The sequence below is a fragment of the Microtus ochrogaster genome, unplaced genomic scaffold (genome assembly GCF_000317375.1).
Source record: "Microtus ochrogaster isolate Prairie Vole_2 unplaced genomic scaffold, MicOch1.0 UNK4, whole genome shotgun sequence".
NCBI classification, from domain to species: domain Eukaryota; kingdom Metazoa; phylum Chordata; class Mammalia; order Rodentia; family Cricetidae; genus Microtus; species Microtus ochrogaster.
The window spans coordinates 13,690,632-13,714,399 of record NW_004949102.1 but is presented as its reverse complement, the minus strand read 5'-3'; the positions used below and the strand labels follow the sequence as shown (position 1 = coordinate 13,714,399).

General features: G+C 43.5%; 1 protein-coding gene across 3 annotated transcripts in view; it reads left to right on the top strand.

Annotated features, from left to right (window-relative positions):
• Dgki (diacylglycerol kinase iota) overlaps positions 1–23,768 on the top strand; it is a 446,406-nt gene that overhangs the window by 151,510 nt on the left and 271,128 nt on the right. For all 3 annotated transcript variants that reach the window (XM_005365831.2, XM_026788536.1, XM_026788537.1), the window contains exon 3: positions 12,947–13,042. In XM_005365831.2, coding sequence (XP_005365888.1) covers positions 12,947–13,042 — 96 coding nt within the window. The remainder of the gene's footprint in view (positions 1–12,946; positions 13,043–23,768) is intronic.

Here is a 23,768-nt window from a genome sequence, read left to right as displayed (position 1 = left end):
TCTTCTTCTTCTTCTTCTTCTTCTTCTTCTTCTTCTTCTTTTTTGAAACTAGGGTTCTCATTGGCTTAAAATTTGATGAATAGGCTAGACTTGTTGGCTGGTTTGGGAGCCCCGGTAGTCCGCCTGTCTCTTCCTCCCAAATTCTGGGCTCTTTTGTTGATGGACACTCACAGTTGCTTCCGTTTCCTGAGTGCTGTGAAGAGTGTTCAGTGAACAAGGCAGATGTGTCTCCTACTTATGCAAATCGAAGAATTTTCATTTCCTTCGGATACAGACCTGGGAGTGAGATGGCTAAGTCAGCCTGTGGTTTCATTTTTGATACTTTTCCGGAGCATCCATTGTGTTCTTATGGCTGTGTCTGCTACTGTTCCCCCCACCAACATGTTGGGTTCCCTTTCTCAACATCCTCTACAGGACATGTTAGCTTCTATCCAATGGGAGCCATTCTTAGCAAAGGTAGGGTGATACCATTGTAGTTTTGATTTGTATTAGTGATGTTTACTGTTTAAAAATCTCTCCGCTGGTAGCTTGCATGTCTTCTTTTCAGGCATGTTGGTTTAGACCTACCACCCAGGCCTTAACTCTGTTACCTGCTATCTTTGTTGTGTAGAAGTGTTTGAGTTTTATATGACCCTGCTTGCTTGGAAAGTCCATCCCATCAAAGTATCCTGAATCCTGTCTCCTGCATTTTCACGCAGTGTCAAGTGTCCTGTATTTTCTTCTTAATAGCGTCAGCTCTTTAATTTAAGTATTCAGTCTGTTTAAGTTGGCGAGAGATAGCTGTCTTATCATCATTCTTGGCTTGTGGGCATCCATCTTTATCTAACATCATTCTCCGCTTGTAGAAAGAATCATTGTGTCATTATGAATAGTATCATGTTAGAAAGGCTATCTATCATTTCTCCAGCACATGTCCTCATCCCCTTGTTTCAGCCCAGCTGCCTATGGATGTACGTTTAAAGGTTTAAAGTATGTCTGCCACAGTGGAATCTCCTATGCACTCGGACATTGTTTTCTGGCCCAGCCAATGCTACCATCCTTGTTTTGCATTCTGGGCAGGTTCCTTGGGATCAAGAGGGTAATGAAGATGTGGTTTAAATGGAGCTAAAAATCCATCGATAGAAAGAAATAAATAGTGGGAACCCAACACAGCAATGCCTGGGCCAGGAGAGTTCACAATGGAAGCGGGGAGAGCCACTGGGATGTGAGAAAGGACCCTCTCTAGTCCTGGCTGATGTTGAAAACAGTTATCAACAAACGCTTTTACTAAGTGTCCTGCCTAAGCCAGCATTAGACTAACAGGCGGTATTTTCTGATTCCCATGGAAAGGTGTATACTGTAGCATTCATTCAAGCTGTATTTTTGGCTGGTGGTGGGAGGCTCTGGATACACAATAGGGGCCGCGCAAATAGGGGCTCAGGCTGGGTGTGATGTGGTCTTTTGTTCTTCTTTCCTCCCTGATGATTCTGGGCACCCTGTAATGGTGTTCTGCTGAAAGTCCAGTAGGAAAGCAAAGAGAAGGACACGCCCTTTTGGGAGACTCAGATGTGGCTCTGGAACAGATGCGTCCCTTAGCATTGTTATCAGTGGCAGCAGACAGAAGTCAGCGGTGGCCAGTACCCAATTGCACAGAATGTTCAGGAAGGAGGAGAGGGTTAGGTGTATTTCAGTGTCCTCCGGCCTTTTCTGTAAGAGTTTAAATGACTCAGACTGGTTTTTAAAATGCTGGCCTTTTTCTGCCAGGTACACTGTGTATTAACTGACCCTTCTGCTTAAGAGTCCAAATGAGGAATTGGGGAATTTTCTTGTTTTGCATAAAGCATAGGAAGGGTTTTCAGGCTTGAGCATCCATCTGCAGCAACCCTGTCTTTTGGTTCTCTCCCTCCCTTCCTCTTTTCTTCCCTTTCTACTTTTTCCCTCCCTAGGCCCTCATATCTCTTACTTAGGCCATTTCACACATCCCAATTACTGTGTACATTCCTTTGTTCATAGTGAGCCATCTTGCAAACAGAACCAACGTAGAGCTTTTTGTTTGGCTTATCTGAGGTCTTGTTAGATCTCTAGTTTCCTGAAGAGCTAGGCAGTGTGTTTGTTTTCTCTTCAAAGTGAAGAGTACAGGACAGCCTAAGGGCTGCCTGGTTACTGATTCTGGGACATGAATTGATTGTAACTCCTCTGCTGGGTCAATAAGAAGTGAACTTGGAAACTGATGGGCACTCAAATAATCTCTAGTTCCTGAAAGGCTTGCTAAACACGACTCCAAAGCCAACTTGTAAAAGAAACCAATAGGACCTGTTTTAATGCCAAGTGGTCCCCCTTTTCAGGTTCTTCTTACTGTGTAGCTCAGTGAGGTAGATTATCACGCACACAGAAAGGCCTGGTCTTCCCCTCCTACTAGTGGCCTCTCTTCACCCTGCCAGAAACAACCAGGAGAGGCTGTTCCCTTGGATACCATTAAGACACATGTCAGCCAAGCCAGTTTGGGAGGAAATAAGCTAAATTACTAGAATGGGGAGGAAGTGATGTTCAAAATAGAAACCAAAAATATTCGTCTCCTGGGCTGGAGTCCAAGCTCTCCATTTGGAGTGAGTTAGCCCATTTAGAAGTGTGTCGGTGCCACAGATAATATGTGTCTTCTTAAATGTCGCATGCCTCCTCTGCAAAGGTGACTCAATTTACAATTAGAGCTCGCCTCTGTTTTTAAGATTGTAGCTAGTAATACTGGAGGTAGTTCTCGCTTCTGTTCCCACTCTTTTGTAATTTTGCTTTGCCCATTAAGCCGCCTGGAGCAAGCCACAGGCCAGTGTGGGGGGTGGGCAACAGAGCTCATGTCAATCATAAGTCCACCATCATCCGCTCTGAGTCTCTTTCATTTCTTCACCGGACCACATCCTGCCACCCAGCGTTCCCTGGAAAACAGAATTTCAGCTCAAACAAAACCAGCTCAACTCCCCACCCCTCACCCCCAATCCACACCAGCATTCCTTTCCTCTAGCTGATGACATTCAGCAAAGACAGGCTTGCTCCCCAGCAGGTCGGAACAGCACAGTTGGTACATTGCCTCACAGTTCAGTTCAGGGACAAGATCAGGGAACCAGAGTCTTCACACAGAGATGCTTTAAACTAGGTTAGGAAATTAGGTCACTTTATCTCTTTAGAAACCTTGAATGAAAAGCCAGGAAGCAGCTGGGGGCATGTGTGTGTGTGTGAATGCCAGTGTGTCTGCCAACAGGAGTGTGTGTGTGTCCTTACACATGTGAGTGTTTTCTGCATGTCTTCTCATGGCAGCCCTGTCCTGAGTGTGAGCCTAGGAAGCCTGTGCTAGGTGTCAGGTTTGGTGACATCATCACAGCCCCTCCTCCCTCCCATACTCTTGTCTCTCATCCTTACTTCAAAAAACTGAGGCAATGAGAAAATAAGAAAAATACCTCACATAAATCAGTGCGACGATGCCTCTGGTCCTGGATAGCTATGTCATCGTGGGACCCATCTACTGTGATTGGTTATCTATATTTTCTGAGTTCAGGGTAATTTAAGAGATAGCACTATGTAATTACCGTTTATCATTCCTGCAGCAATATTCCTAACAAAAACAAACTAAGGAAGAGTTTATTCTGATATGTGGTTTAAGAAGCCATCCATTCAGTCCGTCATGACAGGGAAGGCTGGTTGCTGGCCAAGGAGGCAGCTGGTCACACTGTGTCCACACTAGGAAGCAGGGAGAGATGACCTCTGTGCTCAGGGACTCTAGTCCATGGGATGGTGTATGGACATTTTTGGATTGGTCTTCCTATGACAATTAACCAATTTAGAAACTCCCTCACAGACAAGTACAGGGGTTGTCTTCTAGGTGATCATAGATTGTGTCAATTTGGCAACCAGGATCAACAGCCAAAATTGCTTGCCTTCTTAGAGGAATCACAGATTCTTTAGCTCCCTGGGTCTGCAGTGTCTTGATCCAAATGCTCTGACACTCGGGAAGTGATGGTTTAACTCTCTTTAGTGGAGACAGATGTGAGCCACAGATTATAAATATAAATATAATTTATAAGTATAAAATATAAAAATAAAAATAAATATAAATAATGTAGGGAGTCACGTTAAGACAATGTGAGTCAACAGGGGGACCCAACTTTAGAACCATGTTTTGTCTCACCTGCTCGACCCCAAAGGCTGTCATTCAATATTGAAGGGACAGATGGTCACTATATGGGGACTTTAGACTCATTTTTCATGCTCAGTCTTTAAACTGTGGCTTCTGTGTTGATGGCACAGCTTAGTCAATGCTGACTTCATTCCCAGTGTTCAGCAGCCGTCTTCCACAGCTCCTGTGTGCACCATCCAAGGCACGTGGCCACCTATTACTAACCTGCATATTTTCAGGCAGTCTGCCCTTAATATTCAAAAAACTTTTCATGGATATTTGTAAGGAAGATATCATTTGTAACTCCAATTATTTAAAAACGTTTCTAATCACATATCTTTGTTTTTCTGGGTTATTTGATTCTGGTGCATATGCACTACCTTTTTGGCTTACATTTTTTGAGGCAGAACCTCTGTGTCTTAGACTGACCTGCAACTTATTAGGTAGCCCAGACCCACCTTGAACTTTTAGCATTTCTTCTGTCTCAGACTCCTGGACGGTGGAATTGCTTATGTGTATCTATATGCCTCGCTCCTGCTGGTGCACTTATTATACATATTATTTAATCTATAACACTCCCCTATATTTATACTTTTTTATCTGTAATCATCGCTTGGATTTTTGCTGAACTTGGGCAAGTAATAATATTTATCTATTTGTGTCTGTGTAACATTTATATATGAATATATAATCATATATATAATCATATATACATATATAGAGGGTCATAAATATATCTATTGTGTAAATATGCATGTAAGGATCACAGCTGAGTGTTGGTGTGAGTGAGTGCATATGTGCACATGTGCTTGTACACGTGTGTGTGTGTGTGTGTGTGTGTGTGTGTGTGTCTGTCTGTCTGTCTATCCAGGGAGATTTGTCTCCATATTCCAAAGACCATAAAAAAATGCTATCTCTTAAAAATCAGGTGGTTACTTTTCTGTTTTCTTGAAATGCATAGTTTTTGAGCTGCATATTATTTGAGATGTCATTTCAAGGAAGATTTGTATAAAGGAAGCAAGAAAGGTGTTCCCAGCTGGGAAGGTTAATCAACAAAACATGGCACCAGAAATAAAATATGATTAAAGAACAGTAATAAGGGAGACACATAAGATAAGGATAGATTGGTTGGCAGGCCTGGTGCAAGGTCTAGAGTGCCAGACTGAATGTGGCCTTCATTTCGTGAGTAACAGACACTCAGGTAAGCATTCAGAACACGGAGGGGCACAATCATAGGTGTATTTTAAGGGAACCGAGTGTATGACAGTGTAAAATTAGCCAGAGCATTTATCAGAAGAAACTGGGTCTCTGTTATATTTGCTGTCCAGTGGATACTAAGGAAGCTAGGTACAGACTCAGGCACAAAAGAAAACCTAGACAAAAGAACCAAGAGAAAAGGCTGCATTCCTTGCAGATAAAGTAGGCTGCTGTGAAGAAGAGGCTCGGATGTGTAATGTGGTAATATGGAGTTGTTTCCCTCTCATCCACGCCATAGACCAGGACTAGTCTAGGTGGTTAGATTGAGCCAGACTCCGCACAGTTATTCACGGGCAGACACTGACCGCTATGTCGACATCTCAAGGAGGTTTCTAAAATTGTCCGAAAGGCTGGTCATCCCAGTAAGTCACTGTGGCTGAAGAAACGAGTTGATCCCTCCAGGTAGATATGAGGGACCCTGCCTGGAACCTCTGCTCCTGGTCTTTTGTTTAGTACTTGCTTTCACGGCCACTCCCAACTGCAAGGGAAGCTGGGAAATTAGATCTAGCTATATGTTCAAGAAGAGGAGAAAAATGATTTTGATGAATGGCAGTCTCTGTCATGATGACCAAGAAAAGAAATTTGAAAAATGTCAGGATATATGGATTAAGGAGAAGAGAGAAAATCAGAAAGTGAAAGCAACATGATTAAAAAGAAAAGGAAAGAAACACCTACGAACTCCTTATCATGGGCACACTCTTGACATATTTTGTTCATGCGCTGAACTTTCCCAGTGACCATGGGATAGAGGAGCATTTATTTTTATAATTTTACTGATAAATGAACTGGGGTTTAGGGAAATGAGAGGGTCCTGAATCGTGTGACTACTAAGTAGCCTATCTACTTTATAACAGAGCTCATGTTATTAGATCACACTAAGGAGTCAGAAGAAATGTAGAAAGCAAGCCAAAGCCAGTCATGTGTTAGTTCATCCTAATGGTGACAGCACCCAGGCATTCTCCATGCAGAATTCAGGAGTCCTTAGGACCACTCTCACTTCTAACATTAGGTAGGATTTAGGAATCTCTGAGACTGGACTGAGGATGGAGAATTCACTAGGTAAGCATGCGTAACTCAGTGAAAGCTGTTAATCTCACTGTTCTGGAGCATCACCATGCAAACAAGGAGGGAGGAGGGAGCATGCAGTGTGGGTAGAAGAGGGGAGAAGGGGAGGGGGGAGATGAAGGGGAGCCAAGAAAAATGTATAGCTCAACAAAAATAAAGAAAAATAATAATAAAATAAAAAAGTATGTCATCATATTTTTGCATGCCTCCACTATGTTGGACTTCCACGTGTTATAATTTATGACTTTAAACTAAAGGACATAAAATAACAGTAATTTTTCCTTTCTGCCTCTAGCACTTAGATGTGATAAAAATATGTATTTACTCATTTATTCAATGATTTTTTAGTTTTATTTTTTAAAGTGTATTCAGGTTTACTATTGATCATACAGCAAGTTGTTGTAAATATAATGCTTTTATGGACCTTAAAATCTAGTATGTAAGGAAATGTCAATCAAATAATTATGCCAACATATGAATAAGTGCCACTTAAGGTAGATAGTGAAAAAGAAACATGAAACATGACAGAAACTAGCAAAATAATTTGACTTGGGTTATGGGGCATTGAGAACTTGTTAAGGAAATAACTGTTGATCTGATGACCAAACTACAAACAGAAATTAGGCATATAAATTAGTCCAGAGAAAGGTAAAGGATTTGGGTAAAGAAAAAAAAAATGTGTAGCGAGCCATTTTTGATGAGAATACTTGAGCAAACCTAGATGAAGTGAGGAACACACAATGCTGACATCAAGTTTATACAAGGCTTCAGCACAGGACAGCAAGTTCAGTGGAGTTGACCTGAGACCTTCCACTCTGCTTGAGAAACAGCAAGGAGAGCAGGGTGCCTGTCAGTCAGCTCCTGGATAGAAGCATAGCAGGAAAAGAGGCAGGAAGACTAGGGCTTGAGAGACCACCAACAGGAAGAGAACACAGAGACACCCAAAGACTATGCGAGAAAGACTTCAGGTTCTTCCATCAGCGTGAGTAGCTAGCAAGCAGACCAGCCACTTGACCAGGTTTTTATTTTGAAGCTAGATAGAAAGGGAAAATTAAGGAGACATAGGTAGGAAACGTAGCCCCTCGCCCAGGAATGTGGGTGTGGTCTCTCTCCGGCTAAGAGTAAGAATTCCAGCACTGTTAACGTTTATTCTGAAGGCTGCTCTAGAGACAATGTTCTGGTAATAGAAAGATGCTACAAATTCAAGTGCTAACACTACAGGAAGACGTGCACAGAGGCCTAAGCGAACATGACCTTTGAGTATGGCCTTTCACTTCGCCCACTAGCATATGTTCAGTTTTCTATGAAATCTCACAAGTATCCTCTCCAGTAACCCTGCAATTGACGCATGATTTACCTTGTTAATTGGCAATCCCATCTCAGGCACCTCTGGACGTACCCTCCCTCTCAGATCATTTATTGCAAAGGGAGAAAGGGGAAGAATAAAGATCCTTAGCAACTATTTGAGATTAAGTTGAGAGCCACCCAAATCACAGTGGCTCACTCGTGCCTGTAACCCCAGCACTTGGGAGGTTGAAGCAGGTGGACAAAGTGTTGAAAGCTCATCTTGAGCTGTGTAGCAAGTTTAAGGACAACCCGAGCTACATGAGATCCTAGCAAAAAACATGTGAAACAGGCTCCATACTGTGCTCATAACCCTGATTCGAAAAAACAAAAAAAAAAAAAAAAAAAAAAGAACCAAATTAAACCAAACAAATCATATTTATGGCTCTTGCTCAGAAACTTAAGATCCAGTGTCTCCCAAGAAGCCTGTTTATACTTGAATATGTTTTATCCCCACACATACACCATGTCACTCTGTTAATGTCTGTGCTAAAGTCTGTTAAAAGGCTCTTCTTCATGAACTCCAGCTCTGTTTAATTCTGGTTTACCTGAAATTCTTTACTGCAGAAAACTCCCGCTTCACCTCAGTAACGGTCTCCACATAGGGCTCCCTAGGCTGAGGCAGGGAGCAGTAGAGAAGTAGAAAGTCTCAGGCTTTAACCCACAACTACTGCTGATGCTGCATTGTGAAAAATAGATCATGAAGGTGGACATAAAAGCAGGACACAGGCACTGGAACTTTACCCTGTAAGCCACAGCTTTGTGGTGATACACAGTTTACTAGAAATGGGTTAAATTAAGATATAAGAGTTAGCAAATAAGAAGCTAAAGCTAATGGGCCAAGCAGTGATTTAAATAAAAAACAAAACAAAAGTAGGGATACTAGGTGTGATTGGCTATTGAGATGTTCTAAACCAGAACTAGAGGTAACAGTAGAAGTGCTGGGAAGTAGCTGGATGGACCTCAGGTGCATTTTGAAATTAAGATGAAATGAGATTAGTTGCAAATAAGAGAGAGCTATAGGAGGACTTCAGAGTTTTAGCCTAAGTAGGAAGAATGGTAATGCCATTTACTGAAAATCCAAGACAAGGAAGAGCATATCAGAGGAGGAAATCACGTTCTTGACATCATAAGGATTTAAGATGCTTATTAGGTCTTCTGGGGAGATGGTGTGGGCAATTGTTTATGAGTGAAACTCTAAGAAGATGGGTCATATTAAGTTAACAAGTTGGAAGGTAACAATTTATGCAGCAAGTACCAAAGCCAAGGAAACTCAGGACGGCCATCTAAGGACCAAATGTAGGTGGAAGATGTGGAATGTAAAGATCTAAGCACCGAACTGTAGAACCCTTCAGCAATGAAACTTGAGAATAAGGAAAATCAAACAACGGAGGCTAGCAAGAGTAAGCTGTAGAGTAGAAGACAGTGCCTCTGGATGAGGCGAGAGACCATCAGTTTGGAAGTTGCTGATGAATGTGAAACTTGATCATTGGCTATTGGATTCAGCCATGTGATGTCACTGATGATCTGGAAGAGTATTGGTTTGTGAAAGAACACCTGGAACTGGGCTCAAGAAACCAGAATGGTGTGCAACGGAAGTGACAAATAATAAGAATTCTCCATTGAGCTTTCCCTGTGGGAGAAGAATGTATGTCAAGGAGTCAACTAGTGATGTACGTTGTTGTTTTCAGCTCTAATTTTTCTGTGCATATGTGACCATGATACAAGTCAGTTCTGAATTTTATTTTTTATTTATGTGATTCTATATTATGAAGTTTTCTATATGACCAATCTCTACATGTGCGCTTCTTGATTTTACAACATTCTGTTGTGTTGTGCTTCTTGTGATCATTTTCCCCACTTTGAGACGTTTAGATTAACCTAGTCAGGTGTATGCTTGCCTATTTCTCCCATTAGAATTATTTCTTTAGGAACTACTTCCCAAAGTAAGCATACAAATTGAAGTAATGTATGTTTTACTCTGTCCCTCCCTTTAGACGTCTGCTCATGTTGCTCTCTTTCCCTAGTACTTGTGGGATCTTCGCAGTGAACGTGTCTTTTCTTAAAATTGATGGAGATACTCCATGCCATGTCTCTCTTATCTTCTTCTCTAGTGGTTGTACAAGACAGAGAAGAATGCAATGTAGTATTTTGTATTATCACAGACATGTTGTGGAATGTATCATCTAAAAAGCTTGGAGGGGAGGGTGAGGTCTATTATTGGGTCATAGACTCCAAAGCACATTGGGGCCACCTTGGGACCTTTGAGCAATTGCTACCCACAAATCTCATGGAGATTCACTGACATAGACTCTCTGAAATCATGCCCACATATTTTAAAATTTTTATCAGGCCACTAAGTAGGTAGCTCAAACTAAGAACCAGAGCATTAGATGGTGGAAGGATACACGAAAGCCGCCTTCTTTTCGCTTCCAAAGGTTCATCTCTTTTAAATCAAGTTCCCATGAAAACTGGGGCTAAGTAAAAGCAGTGGTCTTTCTGTGAATGAAGCTGAGGTAAGATTGACCAGCGAGTCTCTGAAAGCTTGCAGATGGTATACTATTGAGCAAAAGGAGTCTAAGGCCTGGGAGCTATTGGCCTGTAAGTCTAGTGTGTGGTGCTTACAATCGTCTGACTCCCAGGTTCTTACCTGTCCCCGCCTGCCTTACCTGCCCTTCCAGGACCTCACTGTGGCACACCTGGCTTGTTACTGTCAAAAGTTCTTGACGTTTGCGTCACTGCAACAGTTTTATATTGGGCTCCTTAAGGTGGTTGTATTTCCTGTTATTATGTTGTGTGTAGCTCACAACTTTTCTAGTCAGTTTGCCCCTGTGAGACATCACGGCATCTCTGTGACTGGTGCCAGCGCTGAAGAACAAATATTTCACGAATGAGTCAAACCGCAAGATGAAAAGGGATGGTTTTGGATAATTGGTTAGAAGTTTAAGTTGGATGGTAGGTGACTCCTGTAGCGGTTTAGATTGCAAGCCTAGTTTCTCCAGGGCATCTTCTAAAGAAACGCGTTTGTGTTTTACTCTCTAGCGTGGTCATCATTTTGTGAGACCCTTTATGGTTCAGCCCCATGTCTCGTCTTTCTTCTGATGGTGCCCCACAAGAAAAGGAAAGGTCTGTTTTCCCACTACTATGTATGTTCCAACTGAGCATTGTTTATCAAAGGAAGATTACTACTGGGGGAGAAGAAAAAAATCAGAAAAAAAGGCACTTGAGGCCTTTGTCACCTATCTGCCTGATCACTGGTGTACAGGGTCACATCTTACTCTTGCTGTTTTGAGACTTCTTCACTTTCCTTGGAGCGTGAACCACATCTAGATCTTTGGTTCTCAATGTGTGAGTCACAACCCTTTTGGTGGTCAAATAACCCTTTCGCAGGGGTCATTGAAGACCATTGGGAAGCATAGACATTTGCATTATTATTCATAGCAGTAGTAAAATTACAGTTGTAAAGTAACAATGAAAATGATTTTATGGATGGGGGTCACCAGAACATGAGGAACTGTATTAAAGAGTCACAGGATAAGGAAGGTTGAGAACCACTGATTTGGATCCTAGGTCACATTTTCTTTCCTGAAACCGTTTGAGACTGTTCACCCAGAAAGGAAAATGTATTCTATTTAAATCTGAAGAAATATGTTCATTGTTTAGCATGATAATTAGTGCTCTTTCCCCCTCTTCCTGCTGGAAACATTTGGTCTATATTTCTGTTTTTCTCTTCTAAGTTCTGACATCGGGAAGGCTGTTGTGTGGATGCTTCTGGAATGAGTTATCCTAAGAGTGGCTCAAATGTATGACGGACTTTAAATTACTTGGCTATCCTGTCAAGCTCTTTATTGAAGTCATCTTCTGTTGTCTGCCACAGACTGGGGTGGCTTAAGCCACAGGCATTGATTTCCCATCATTTTCAAGCCCAAAAGGTACAAGGACAAGGTGCTGGTACACTGAGTACCATCTTCCCATCTGGCAGGTAGATTTCTCTTTCTGTGAACTCAGGTGGCTCTTCCCTGCTGCAGGAGTATGCAGAAAGGGGAGCTCTCTTGAGTTCCTTCCTATAAGAGCATTGATTCCATAGTGAACGCTCTGCCTTCGTGACTTGATTGCTTTCCAAAGGCCTGTCCTAAAACCATCATGCTGTGAGTTAGATTTTAATATATGAACTGGGGACAGGGGCATAGTTCAGCCCACAGTATCCTCCATCAAAAGAGAGCTAGCCCTTGTATTTCTGATATGGAATAAGATAGAAAACGGCAGGGCTTTTCCTATAAACTCCATAGGCTTAGTCTCATGTTCCTTTATGGTTAATCTAATATAGTGTTTTCTCCAATATTTCATTCTTTCAGCAAATAGACAGAATATACGATTAGTACATAAATTCATGTTCTCTATAGCGGTGTATCAGAAGAAGACCACAGAATCCTGTTTGCCAAATGACCGCCCTCCTCTCTATTGTACACTGCACATTTATGGGTAAAACAGGGCTGTGGCTCATTGTGTCGTACATCACAGCAGCCCTGCTCACCATCAGAAGTGCGTATTCTTAGGCAGCAGACAAATCACCTAGTTAGTAAACTTTAGAACTGAGTGGGAGGCCTCACCAAATTAGCAGCATGTTTGGATTAGTAGAAACGCAGTGTTGCGAGTCCAGAGAGGCGAGCTAAGTATAAGTGTGTTGTCAGCCATTCTTACCTAAAGCATCTTAATACTATCATCCTCTTTCTTAGCTAATTCACTAAGTAGAGGAATTGTTTTTATATCTAACTTTGTCTCCTGTGTCATCACATCAACAGTGTGGAGTCTGGGTAATCAAGCTTTTACATGGAGCCCTTCAGAGTTGCCTTTTCCACACTCGCTGAAAATGGTTCAAGATGATTCATCCATGAATAAGGCCTTCACAGACCTCATAGCTATCATGGCTATCGATGAATGTTCCCAAACACCATTTTCCCTTTCCAGAGAATTTCCATACATAAGGTCAGCCCCAGCAGTGTCTTTGAAGATCCAAACTCCAGGGACTCACTAAGTGTCTTCCGTTAAAAAAAAAAAATATTAAATAAATCCAGAGTTGAAGTTCCTCCCTTGGTGCTGAAGAGAAAACTGAAGTGGGCGGGTCTTGTCTTACAGGAGAATGCTGTGAATGGGGAGCACCTGTGGCTGGAGACCAACGTCTCGGGTGACCTCTGCTACCTGGGGGAGGAGAACTGCCAAGTCCGATTTGCAGTGAGTATGTCCCACAGTACCCATTTAGTCTTCCCGGGAAACAGAGGATGTCTGCAGATGGCGGGGATGGAAGGAGAGTGGTTTCCAGATATCCTAGGATGGGCTTGGAAAAAAGGCTCTATCCTCATGGCATAGACCTTCTTGCTTGCCTTTAAGGTTTACAGCTTCAGAATCAAGCTTTCATAGCTCCAGGTTGTCCATTCTAATGACTTTAAGGCTTCGTTGGGTAGGCTACACATAGCATAGTATAATGCCCAGTGCCACAGTGGTCGTGAGGGTGTTGTGGGAAGGAGTCAGAGAAGAGGTGAATATACAGGAGGAAGGTCATTTATGGTGGCTCATGGAGTGGCAGAGGCCTGTGTGGAGAGGAAAAGGGCAGGACAGTGACTATGGGGCGTGGGATTCCTGTGATGCGGGTGGAAATGGCTATGTGGGGTGTAGATGAGGTTTGCCTGTCTCCATACTGAGATCTGGAGAACACAGTTCCAGAAATGATTTGATAAATCAACAGCCAGGTGAGTAGGGGCAATTTTTGCTTATTAAAACTCACTTTGTGCCCCTATTTAGTACAACCTATGTAGGGTTTAAACTTATCTTCAGGAGCTAGGTATGGGAGCTCTTACCTAAAATCACAGCACCAAGGAGGAAGGTATAGGATGACAGATTTGAGACCAGCCTGGGTTACATTGTTACATAATCTCGTTTTTCTATTACTGTGACAGAACATACTTTAGGAGTAATGTTGTGGGAGCTGCGGGCTGTGTTCCTGCTGCCCCAGCTCCTGGTCGCCTGATAGTGCCCAGAAATAACAACACACAAACTGTATTCTTTTAAACACTGCTTGGCCCATTAACTCTAGCCCTTACAGGCTAATTCTCATATCCCGATCAACCCATCTCTAATAATCTGTGTAGCATCAGTCTTACCAGGAAAGATTCAGCATGTCTGACCTGGCAGCTTGCTTCATGGCATCTGGCCCGGAGAGGGGAGCATGGCCTCTGAGCTCACTTCCTCTTCCTCCCAGCATTCTGTTCTGTTTAATACTCCCACCTATGTTTTAACCTATGAGGGCCAAACAGTTTCTTTATTATAATTAACCAATGACCTTCTTCCATCAGAGTAAAGGTTTATTAAGTTTACTATTCCAGGTCACAGTCCACCACTGTAAGGGAGTAAAGGCGGGAGCTTAAAATGTCTAGTCACACACATAATCAAGAGCAGAGAGAGAATGGGAGCCTGCATACTTATTTGTTCTTAGTCCCCTTTCTACACTTGTATTGTCCAGGATTGCCTGCTTAGGGAATGGTGCCACCCACAGTGGGCTGGGTCTTCCTGCCTCAGTTAAAGTCATTAAGACAACGCCATAGACGTTGCCCACCAGCCAGCCTGACCTAGACAATCCCTTATTGAGGTACTCTCTCTTCTCAATTGTTCCAGATTGTGCCAAGGTAACAATTACAATTAAACATTAAATCACAGGAAGACGGAAGATATAGCTTAGTAGTAGAATATTTGCTGATCATGTATAAGGGCCTAGGTTTGATTCCCAATGCTGAAAAAAAGAAAATAAACCATGAAGAAAGATCACTGACCATAGAGTAAGCCATGGAGCAACTGAAAGTTTAATGTTGAGAAAGTAGAATTAATTTTTGCCTACATTTTAAAAATTAACCCAAAAATAGAGTGACAGAAAACTTGGAATAGTAAAGAACAAAGAAGAGAAGACTTACTTCCAATTTAAGAAAATGATGTCATAACATATAGAGGATTTTTATTATATTTTTATTATGCATGAAAATGGTCTGAGGAAAATGTAGGGCAATCAAATAATATGTGAACGTGTTTCTGTAGCAAAGAAGACTGAGCTTCTGTAAGAGCTTCTAAAAGAGAAAGGAGCCTGGGGGCTTCTGGGTTGCTAAAACTGCCAAGTCTCAAAAACCAACACTTGCTCCAACACCATGGCAGCTTTGGTCCCCTTATTAGTAGATAATTGTTTAGAAAAACTGTGTGCTTTTTTAATGGAAGTCAAGTTTGTTTAATGGACATAGGGAACAACAAAAGGCCCTGGAATGGCTCCGATGAGCAGGCTATGGAATTGAAGACTTGGATTTGAGACTCTGTGTTTCCAACCTCTGTGTGACATTGAGGATTCATGACCTTTGGGTCATGGCTACCTTCTAGACAGAAAAAGAGAGAAGGATTAAATTGCTTTTAATTTTGTTTCTAATTTGGATCTGTAATTAATCGTTTGCATTTTTTCTAATCTTGTTGTGAATTTGATTGATTTAAATACCAGCATTTTAACTTTATGCATATGTAGTTTTAATTAAAGTATAATTGCATGGGGTTTGATTAAATTAACCAAATCTGTGAGAAGCTCAGCTGTTTGGACTAAAATGCTATAAATAATGAATTAACATGAAGGTCTTAGATAATTGTATAAACATTGGTCTTGGGATAGCAGATAATATGAAATGGAAGAAAGGAAGTGAGCTTTGCATTGCACATGCGCTCTATGGATGCAACAGGCAGACTGGCTCATTACCTAGTCCTGTCCCTCTCCAGACTGCTCCCCTTGGTCCTTTTCTGGGCACTCATTTCGGGACAGCTGCTTGCCACACTTCTCTTGACAAATATATGAATTAATGACAGGCACCTCCTTTTCCCAGCATGCCCCTAGGTAGGGCAGGCTGATCTGGAACTGACTGGGTAGCTGGTGCTGAGATCCTTCTGCCCCAGTTGCCCTAGTGTGGCAATTACAGGTGTGCCATCACACGCAGTTCCATCCTCCTCCTCCTCCTCCTCCTCCTCCTCTCAGCGCACAGTTAGTGTTTCTATCCATCATTGCTTGGCGACCAGAACCTCTAGGCCAGGAGAAACACAAGGCGAGTAAGGAGGATGCTAGCAGGCGATCCAGGGTGGGGCTGTGAGAACTCTGTGCCCTTTCACCTCCATCTTTGAGTTTACTACGGGCGTTTAGCCCTCTCAACCCCATTTTAAAAATGTCAGCAAGATGAAGAGCTATCTTCCGAAAAGATGTTGCTTAAGCCAAGTCACAAACAAATGAGGAGATAGGAAAAGCCCCCTTGTGTTTCCTCATGGCAAGGTCCTTACTGGCTACTCAGTGGAGTCCCCTCCCCTGCGAAGTGGGGAAATGCTGTGCGAGAATCTGGTGCAGTGCCCAGGCAGCATGCACTTGGCATAGAACTGCCGTAGTGAGCAGGAGCAGACAACACACTAAAGGAAATATGTTGCCAGTCTATGTATGAGACATAGAGACAAAGCAGCCCTGAGGAGGGAGTCAGCCTCATGGACCTTTTTAATTAACCGAGGCTGATAAAGCCATGAGCCCTCCCATGGCTGGTGTAGGCTGAGATGGCTTGTCACATGACCACTTGGTAGGAATGTGAATGAGTCATCAGCGCATAGCTGGCAGTGTGCGGCAAAGGCATTCGGGACCTTCTAGCTCTCCACCCAGTTCAGAGTGTGATGTATGGCCATCCTGAATGCCGCGTATTGGGAGAGACAATGGAATGCGATGGAAGATCAACAGGAGAGTGGCCTAGTTGGTCCAGGGTATAGAGCTTTTTGATAAAGAAAACAAGAATTAAGGAGGAAATATGTAGAAAAAGGCCTACTGTTATTTAAAGAGCTGCTTTGAATTAAAGGGAAGTGACTTTCCATCCATAAGGAAGACAGAGAACTCCAGATTCATACCCAGTGTCTCTAACAGCAGTTATGACCCTCCAGTGAGCATACGGTCCCCCTGAGGCACTTGTGAGCAATTTTACTATTCTCCTCCCTGCTCCAGGTGCTGACTCAGCTCTGTATGGAGCTGGACTTTTAAGCAAGTGATTTTCAAGAAGCACCTTAGATACTGTGGTGTGGGTGGTACGCAAACCTAAGTCTACGAGTCTGTAGCACAGACTTGTTCATTTGGGTACTTAGGTGCCTGGAGAAGTTGCTCTAAGGATATGTATGTTTAGGTGTTCTGTAGATGACTATCTTGCAAGGATGCTGAAGAAAGGTGATGGGTGACTGCTTCCAGAAGACTTCAGACAAAAAAGATGCTCTGCTTGCAACTTCCATAGAAGTGAATCCATTTTTGTGAAACAGCATGCACATATAGATTATGTATTAGATTTATGCTTCCCCTCTTATGCCATCTTTGAAGAATGACTACCAGTTGGCATTATTGTAGCCAGGTGCTACCAGCTGACTTCAGTCAAAATAGAATGGCTTTCTGGGAGAGGAAGGCACCTGTCTCTGAAGACAGACCCTTCTCACCTCACCCTGTTTTATCACGTGAGGTTGATAGGGAAATCCCTGTGGCTAGATGTGGACGGAGGCTGTTTCACAGACATGGAAATTATGCTCATTATGTGTGAGGGGCTTGAGGAGAGAGACATTTTCAGAGAGAAAGAAGAATACGAGAAAATTAAGAGGCAGAAGGCAATCATCAGGGCAAGGCAGCCGTCACGGTGTGTGAGCACACCGAAGGTGTTTGTCGTCAGAAGGAATGGGCAGGGTGGAAAGGACAGATGGGCTCGGCTATGCCTCCATGATTCTGAACCAAAACAGGGAGCATGCTATAAAGGTCAGAGAATGCACAAAGCGTGACCACATACTGTGTTGTCCAAACCAAGGCAAATTTAAAGGTGAACATGGGCTGCTGACGCCAGTGGCGCTGGAGGCCAGGGGCTGAATAAGAGCTGTATCAGGGATACTGAGATGGTCACCCTAATTTACACGGACATTGGGTCATCTATTTAAAACCAAAGCTGGGGCTGGGGATGTAGGTCAACTGACGCATGCTTGCCAGCGTGCATGAAGCTCACATTTAATTCCCAGCACTGCCAAGCTTAAATCCAGGCACGATAGTGCAAGCATGTAAACTCAGCAGAATTTGGGGGGGGGGTGCAGGAGAATCAGAAATTTAAGATTGTCCTTGATGGTATAATTAGTTTGAGGGCCAGCCTGGGCTACCTGTGACCCTGTCTCAATGAATAAATGAAAGCCAGGATGTACTGCAAGGGCAGAGCCTCCTGGTGCTGTGTGAATGTGGCAGGAAAGGCAGCGACTGCAGGTGACTGGGGACTGTCAGGGGAGTGTTTGCTTTGGATCCTCAGTACGGAATCACATTTTCTCATGGATCTCTGGTGGCAACATTCAGTACTGTCGAATCTGTGCCAACATTTAATGGGATTAAAGTTATTCCCAAGTAATCAGATTTCCCAAATCAGCAATCTTGCCTTCCTGTCTTCCTTGCTTCCTTCTCCTTCCTGGTTTAAGAGAAAGGAATGTACAGAGAATGAAACTGGAGCCGAAATCTCTCTGTGTGATTGCCAGGAGAATAACTTGAAGTACAATTTCACTCTAGTGTGGTGATATTTATTTTTAAAATTTTAATGAGATTAATTAATTTCGCGGAGGCTAGGCTATGTAGCATTCTGTCCTGAAACCAGAGAGAAACCTGTGGGAGTCCATCTTACCCTTCCACCGTGTAGGTTCTTTAGATCAACCTCAGGTTGTGAGCCTTTGTGTTAAGTCAACCGTCTTCCCATGCCAGATGAAATTTGCTTTATATTCTTTCTGCATTTATTGATTCTCTTGCTGTGTGTGCGTTGAGGACCCAGTACCACGGAACTTCACGAGTGTTGGGAATGCAAACTAGTTAGCTGCTCCTGTGGCAATGCCATTGTTCAGTGGGAACTGGAATAGCAAGTATTCCATCATTGCGGTGATGGTCTGCAAAGATGTACAGCCATGTGTCCCCAGATGATCCTTAGCTCTGTTCTAGCCATCCATGGAGAACATGCTAGTGCACACCTAATTTCAGACTCGAAAGAGACATATATATATATATCCATCTACAGACATAAACAGCAGCCTTGAACCTATGGCACTGGGCAAGCAGAAAAAGGTAGTGTGTGGGTGGAGAGAACTCCAGGTGGGCTGCTTTAGGCTCTTGAACTGACTGAACTTTGACCATTATTTCACTAGTTTTTTGTTGTTGTTGTTACCATATTTGTCTTTGTACATCTGAAGAACTTTTACAGAGTTTGCATTAGGGATTCTCAGTTGTGGATGAGTGTTGTAGTTAAACAATAAATGTCCCCCAGAGGCTCCTATGTTTGAATACTTAGTCTCCAGTTGGTGGCACTGTTTGGGGGAGAGTAGTGCAGGTAGTGCAGCCTGGCTGGAGGAAGTGTGTCGCGCGAGGCTTTAAAAAGTTATAGTCTCAATCCACCTTCAGTTTGCTCTCTGCTTCCTGTGGGTAGGGTTGAGATGTGATCTCTAGGCTGCCTGCTTCTGCTGCCCTGCCTCCCTCACTATTACGGACATCTAGTCATCTGTAAGCATAAGTCAAAATAAACTCTATCTTAAGTTGTCTTTGGCTGTGGTATTTTATTACAGCTACAAAAATGTGACTAATACAGAAACAGGGTTGTTGTTCTTGAGAACTTGATCTTGCTTTTTGTTGTTGTTGTTTGCTTTCTTTCTTTCTTGTTTGTTTGTTTTGAGGAACGTGGAAAACATTGGACTAGAAAATTGTAAGCAGAACTCAACAGTTTATCCTAACAGAAGCCTGGAAGACCGTAGTGCTAGGAGTAGTATGGATTGTGGAGGCCTGGGTTGGAAGTTTCAGATGGAAAGAAGGATTTTATGAAGGATTTTATGAGCAACTGGGCTGAAGGCCACCCACAGGATGCTTTAGCAAAGAATCGATTTGCCTTCTGCCTGTATCCTAAGAACTTGCATGAAGCTAAATGAAAAGTAGTGGACCAGCTTCTTTGGTGGAAGAAATTTTGAGACAGCATCAGATGGAATCTTTAGCATGGTTATTATTAGGCTTATGAAGGTCTACAATGAAAAAAACAGCAACTGGGGCGGAAAGAAAATGCACAGATCTTAGAAGAGAAGGCGAAAGGCCTCGGAAGAAAAGGTTCCAACCCTGTCGTGTGGTGAAGAAAAGATTGTCATTGTTGAGGAGGTTAATGCCATTAAAGAAAAGCCTCCTACTCTGCGTTGAGCTAGGAAAGGTGCCCCCAGGGAAAGACTGCCCGTCTAACCTTCCATGTGGGAAAGGAAAAGGCCTGAGTTTACCATGTCTAGAAAGCATTACAAAGCTCCTATAAATATGAGCCATGGGAGCAAGAGTTCTTCCCAGGTTGGCAGCCAAACTTGGCAGTGCCTTCTGTGTAGCACTTGCTTTTGAGGCACAAGAGATGCCAGAGTGAGAGGGTGGTGAATTCTTCCTCTGTGGTTTCAGAGAGCCACTGAAGCTGGGTAATACCAGGCAGGGTTGGAATCCCTGCAGGGAGCTCTGAGCAGCCGTTGCATGAAGCTGGGAAGGTAAAGCCTGGGCTGCAGTGGAAATCCAAGATGTGGGAAATGCCAGATCTGTGAGACATATGCCCAGGAGAACCACACACAAGGAGTATAAGCCGCTTGAGGGAGGTGTATGTTATAGGCCGCAAAGCTGAAGGGGCGGAGCTATTTAAGCTCTCTGCTAATAAAGCTCCCGATCCTGGACATGGAGCTACAGGATTTGATGTTTGCCCTGCTGGGTTTTGGACTTCCTTTGGTTCTCCTTATGCTCACATTCCTTCCTTCTGGATGAAAGTGTATATTCTGTGCTTTTATATGTTGGGTGTATGTAATTTTTTATATGGGTGTCTTGGGTTTCTGCTGTTGTGATGAAACACCATGACCTAAAAATAAGTTATGGAGGAAAGGGGTTTTTGGGCTCACGCTTCCATATTGCTGTTCATCATCAAAGGAAAGTCAGGACGGGAACTCAGATGGGAAGAACCTGGAGGCAGGAACTGATGCAGAGGTCATGGAGGGCGCTGCTTACTGGCTTGCTCCCCATGGCTTGCTCAGTCTGCTTTCTTATAGAACCCAGGACTGCCAGGCCCAGGGGTGACACCACCCACAATCAGTCACTAATTAAGAGAATGCCTTATAGGCTAGTTTACAGCTGGATCTTATGGAGGCATTTTCTCAGCTGAGGTTCCCTCCAGATAACTCGAGTTTGTGTCAAGTTGACATGTATAACAGGGAAGTTATCATTGAGAGATTGCCTTTAGGTTCAAAAGAGACTTTGGACTTTTAAATAGTATTGAGAGACTGTTAAAGACAATTAGGACTCCCGATAGAACATCCCCATTGCCTCAGTGTGTGGGTGCACCCCTCGCGGTCCTGAGTTCCTTGCTTGTGCTCTCTCTCCTTCTGCTCCTGATTTGGACCTTGAGATTTCAGTCTGGTGCTCCAATGTGGGTCTCTGTCTCTGTCTCCTTTCATTGCCTGATGAAGGTTATTATTCAGGAGGATGTCTATATGTTTGTCTTTGGATTCACCTTCTTATTTAGCTTCTCAAGGATCACGAATTATAGGCTCAATGTCCTTTATTTATGGCTAGAAACCAAATATGAGTGAGTACATCCCATGTTCCTCTTTTTGGGTCTGGCTTACCTCACTCAGGGATAAAACTGGACTTGCTGAACATAGCGGACAATGAGGACTACTGAGAACTCAAGAACAATGGCAATGGGTTTTTGATCCTACTGCACGTACTGGCTTTGTGGGAGCCTAGGCAGTTTGGATGCTCACCTTACTAGACCTGGATGGAGGTGGGTGGTCCTTGGACTTCCCACAGGTTAGGGAACCCTGATTGCTCTTCAAGCTGATGAGGGAGGGGGACTTGATCGGGGGAGGGGGAGGGAAATGGGAGGCGGTGGCGGGGAGGAAGCAGAAATCTTTAATAAATAAATAAATTAAAAGAATAAAATAAAAAATAAAAAAAATTTAAAAAAAGACAATTAGGACTTTTGAGTTAGACTAAATACAAGTCACATTAGGGTGTGTCCATGCGCCGGCCAAGAGCAAGGGTGAAATGCTGGCATTTTGAATGAATAAAGTTGTGCATAAGCTCATGTGTTTTAACACCGAGTCCCCAGTGGGTGGCGCTGTTTGGGAAGTTTTATGAGACTTTTAGGACATGGAGCCTTGTAGGAGTCAAGTGTTCACCAAGGACGGTCTCTCTCCACGTCTGGTTCACTTCCTCTGCTCCCTGTATGTGGTCAGTGCTCAGCTCTGTGCCCATGCCTCCACTGCCACTACAGACTCTTCCTGGAAGTGTAAATACCAAGAAACCCTTTCCTCTGTAAATCTCCTTTGGTGGTGACATTGCATCATACGAGCAGAAAGCAACTGATACAATGAACTATCTAGTCACTTCTGACATTTTAATTTTTACTTTTGTTCTTTCAGAGTTAGGATTCCTAGGTCAGATCTGCCTCGTGAGAGTCCTCTCTGCATGGAATAAAGTAGCAAGATCATCTCAGCAGGCTGTGCACTGTCAGGGTAGCGAGCCTCTCATGAACTTCACAGAGGCCAGGACCAGTCAGGGAGACTGCCTTTGGCACATGGCAGATGGTTACGCTTTCCACAGTATACTCATGAGAGGTATACCGGTGTCACAGTGACCAGAACTCCTCAATGAAGCCTTACTTGACAGCCATGTGAAGCTCGATGGCAGTCCTTTAGGATGAGGTCATACTAGGGGAGGGTACACACTAATTCTAGGTGAAGAATATCCTTATGAGAAGAACACACACAGAGGGGACCATCTGACAATGGAGGCAGAGGCTGGACTCATGCAGGTACGAGCCAAGGACAAGGGGGCCAAGAAGCTGCTCTCAGAAGCTCTGGGAGAGGCACAGAAGCTTTCTCTTCAGGAGCACCTTCGCCTGTGACAATGCCTTGATTTTTGTACTCTGACCTCCGTGACTTTGAGAGCGAACATTTGTGTATCTTTGTCACCCAGCTTGTGGCACTGAGGGCACTGCTCAGAACTGAACACTCCAGCTGTCCTGTGAGTTGCGTTAGCTTGTCTAGCTAGACAGACGCCTCTCCTAGCACACAGGCTCACAGACACTCTCCAAGAAAGGCAGCGGAGCAGTCTTGAGGATCTAGGTGGAGGGGATATGCTTTTGGAGAAAGCAGGCAGATAGGCAGGTTGGTGTGAGCCGTGGGGAGAGTAGGTGGATGGTTAGGTGACTGAGTGCACGTAGGTTGAGTGAGAAGGAAAGAAAACTGGCAGACTTCAGAACGCTCCTACCAGATATATCGTGTCTATTTTTAGGTCTGCTTCTGTCACCTTGTTTTTGTGGGGTGGCTGATGGGTGCTGTTTTCTTCCTTCATTCTTTCCTTATGTGTAAGATAAGGTGGAAAGCGCTAAGCCTCCTGACACTCGACCTTCACTCACAGCCATTTTCATTGTTCCTTATAACTTGACAAGCATAGTCTTGCTGTGAGAGCTAATGGGTTGCCCTTGGGAGGCTGAGTAGCATGGGATTGGCTGAGAGACTGGGATACACAGATCTATGTTTTCACCCAAAAGAACTGGGTGAAAACCCAAGACCTGCTTGGCTTCCCTGAGTCTTGGCCTCCTCTTTGATGGCTGCCTCTAGCGTCAGAATCATGAAACGAGAGAGGGCGAGTTAGCCAATGTCCATAATCTCTGTCTTCCCCTTCCGTTCTTACTCCTAGTTCAGGGCCATTGACTTGGAGTCAACAATAGTCGGGTATTTTGTCAGACTTTGGTTTTAGCAAGGTCTAAGGTTTAGTATGAATCTTTGTGGTCCTCCTCCTGGGGCTGCAACACCTTCATTTTGTTCCTGTGTGTGGTCTTTGTGGTGGGCCCAACCGCGTGCAGCA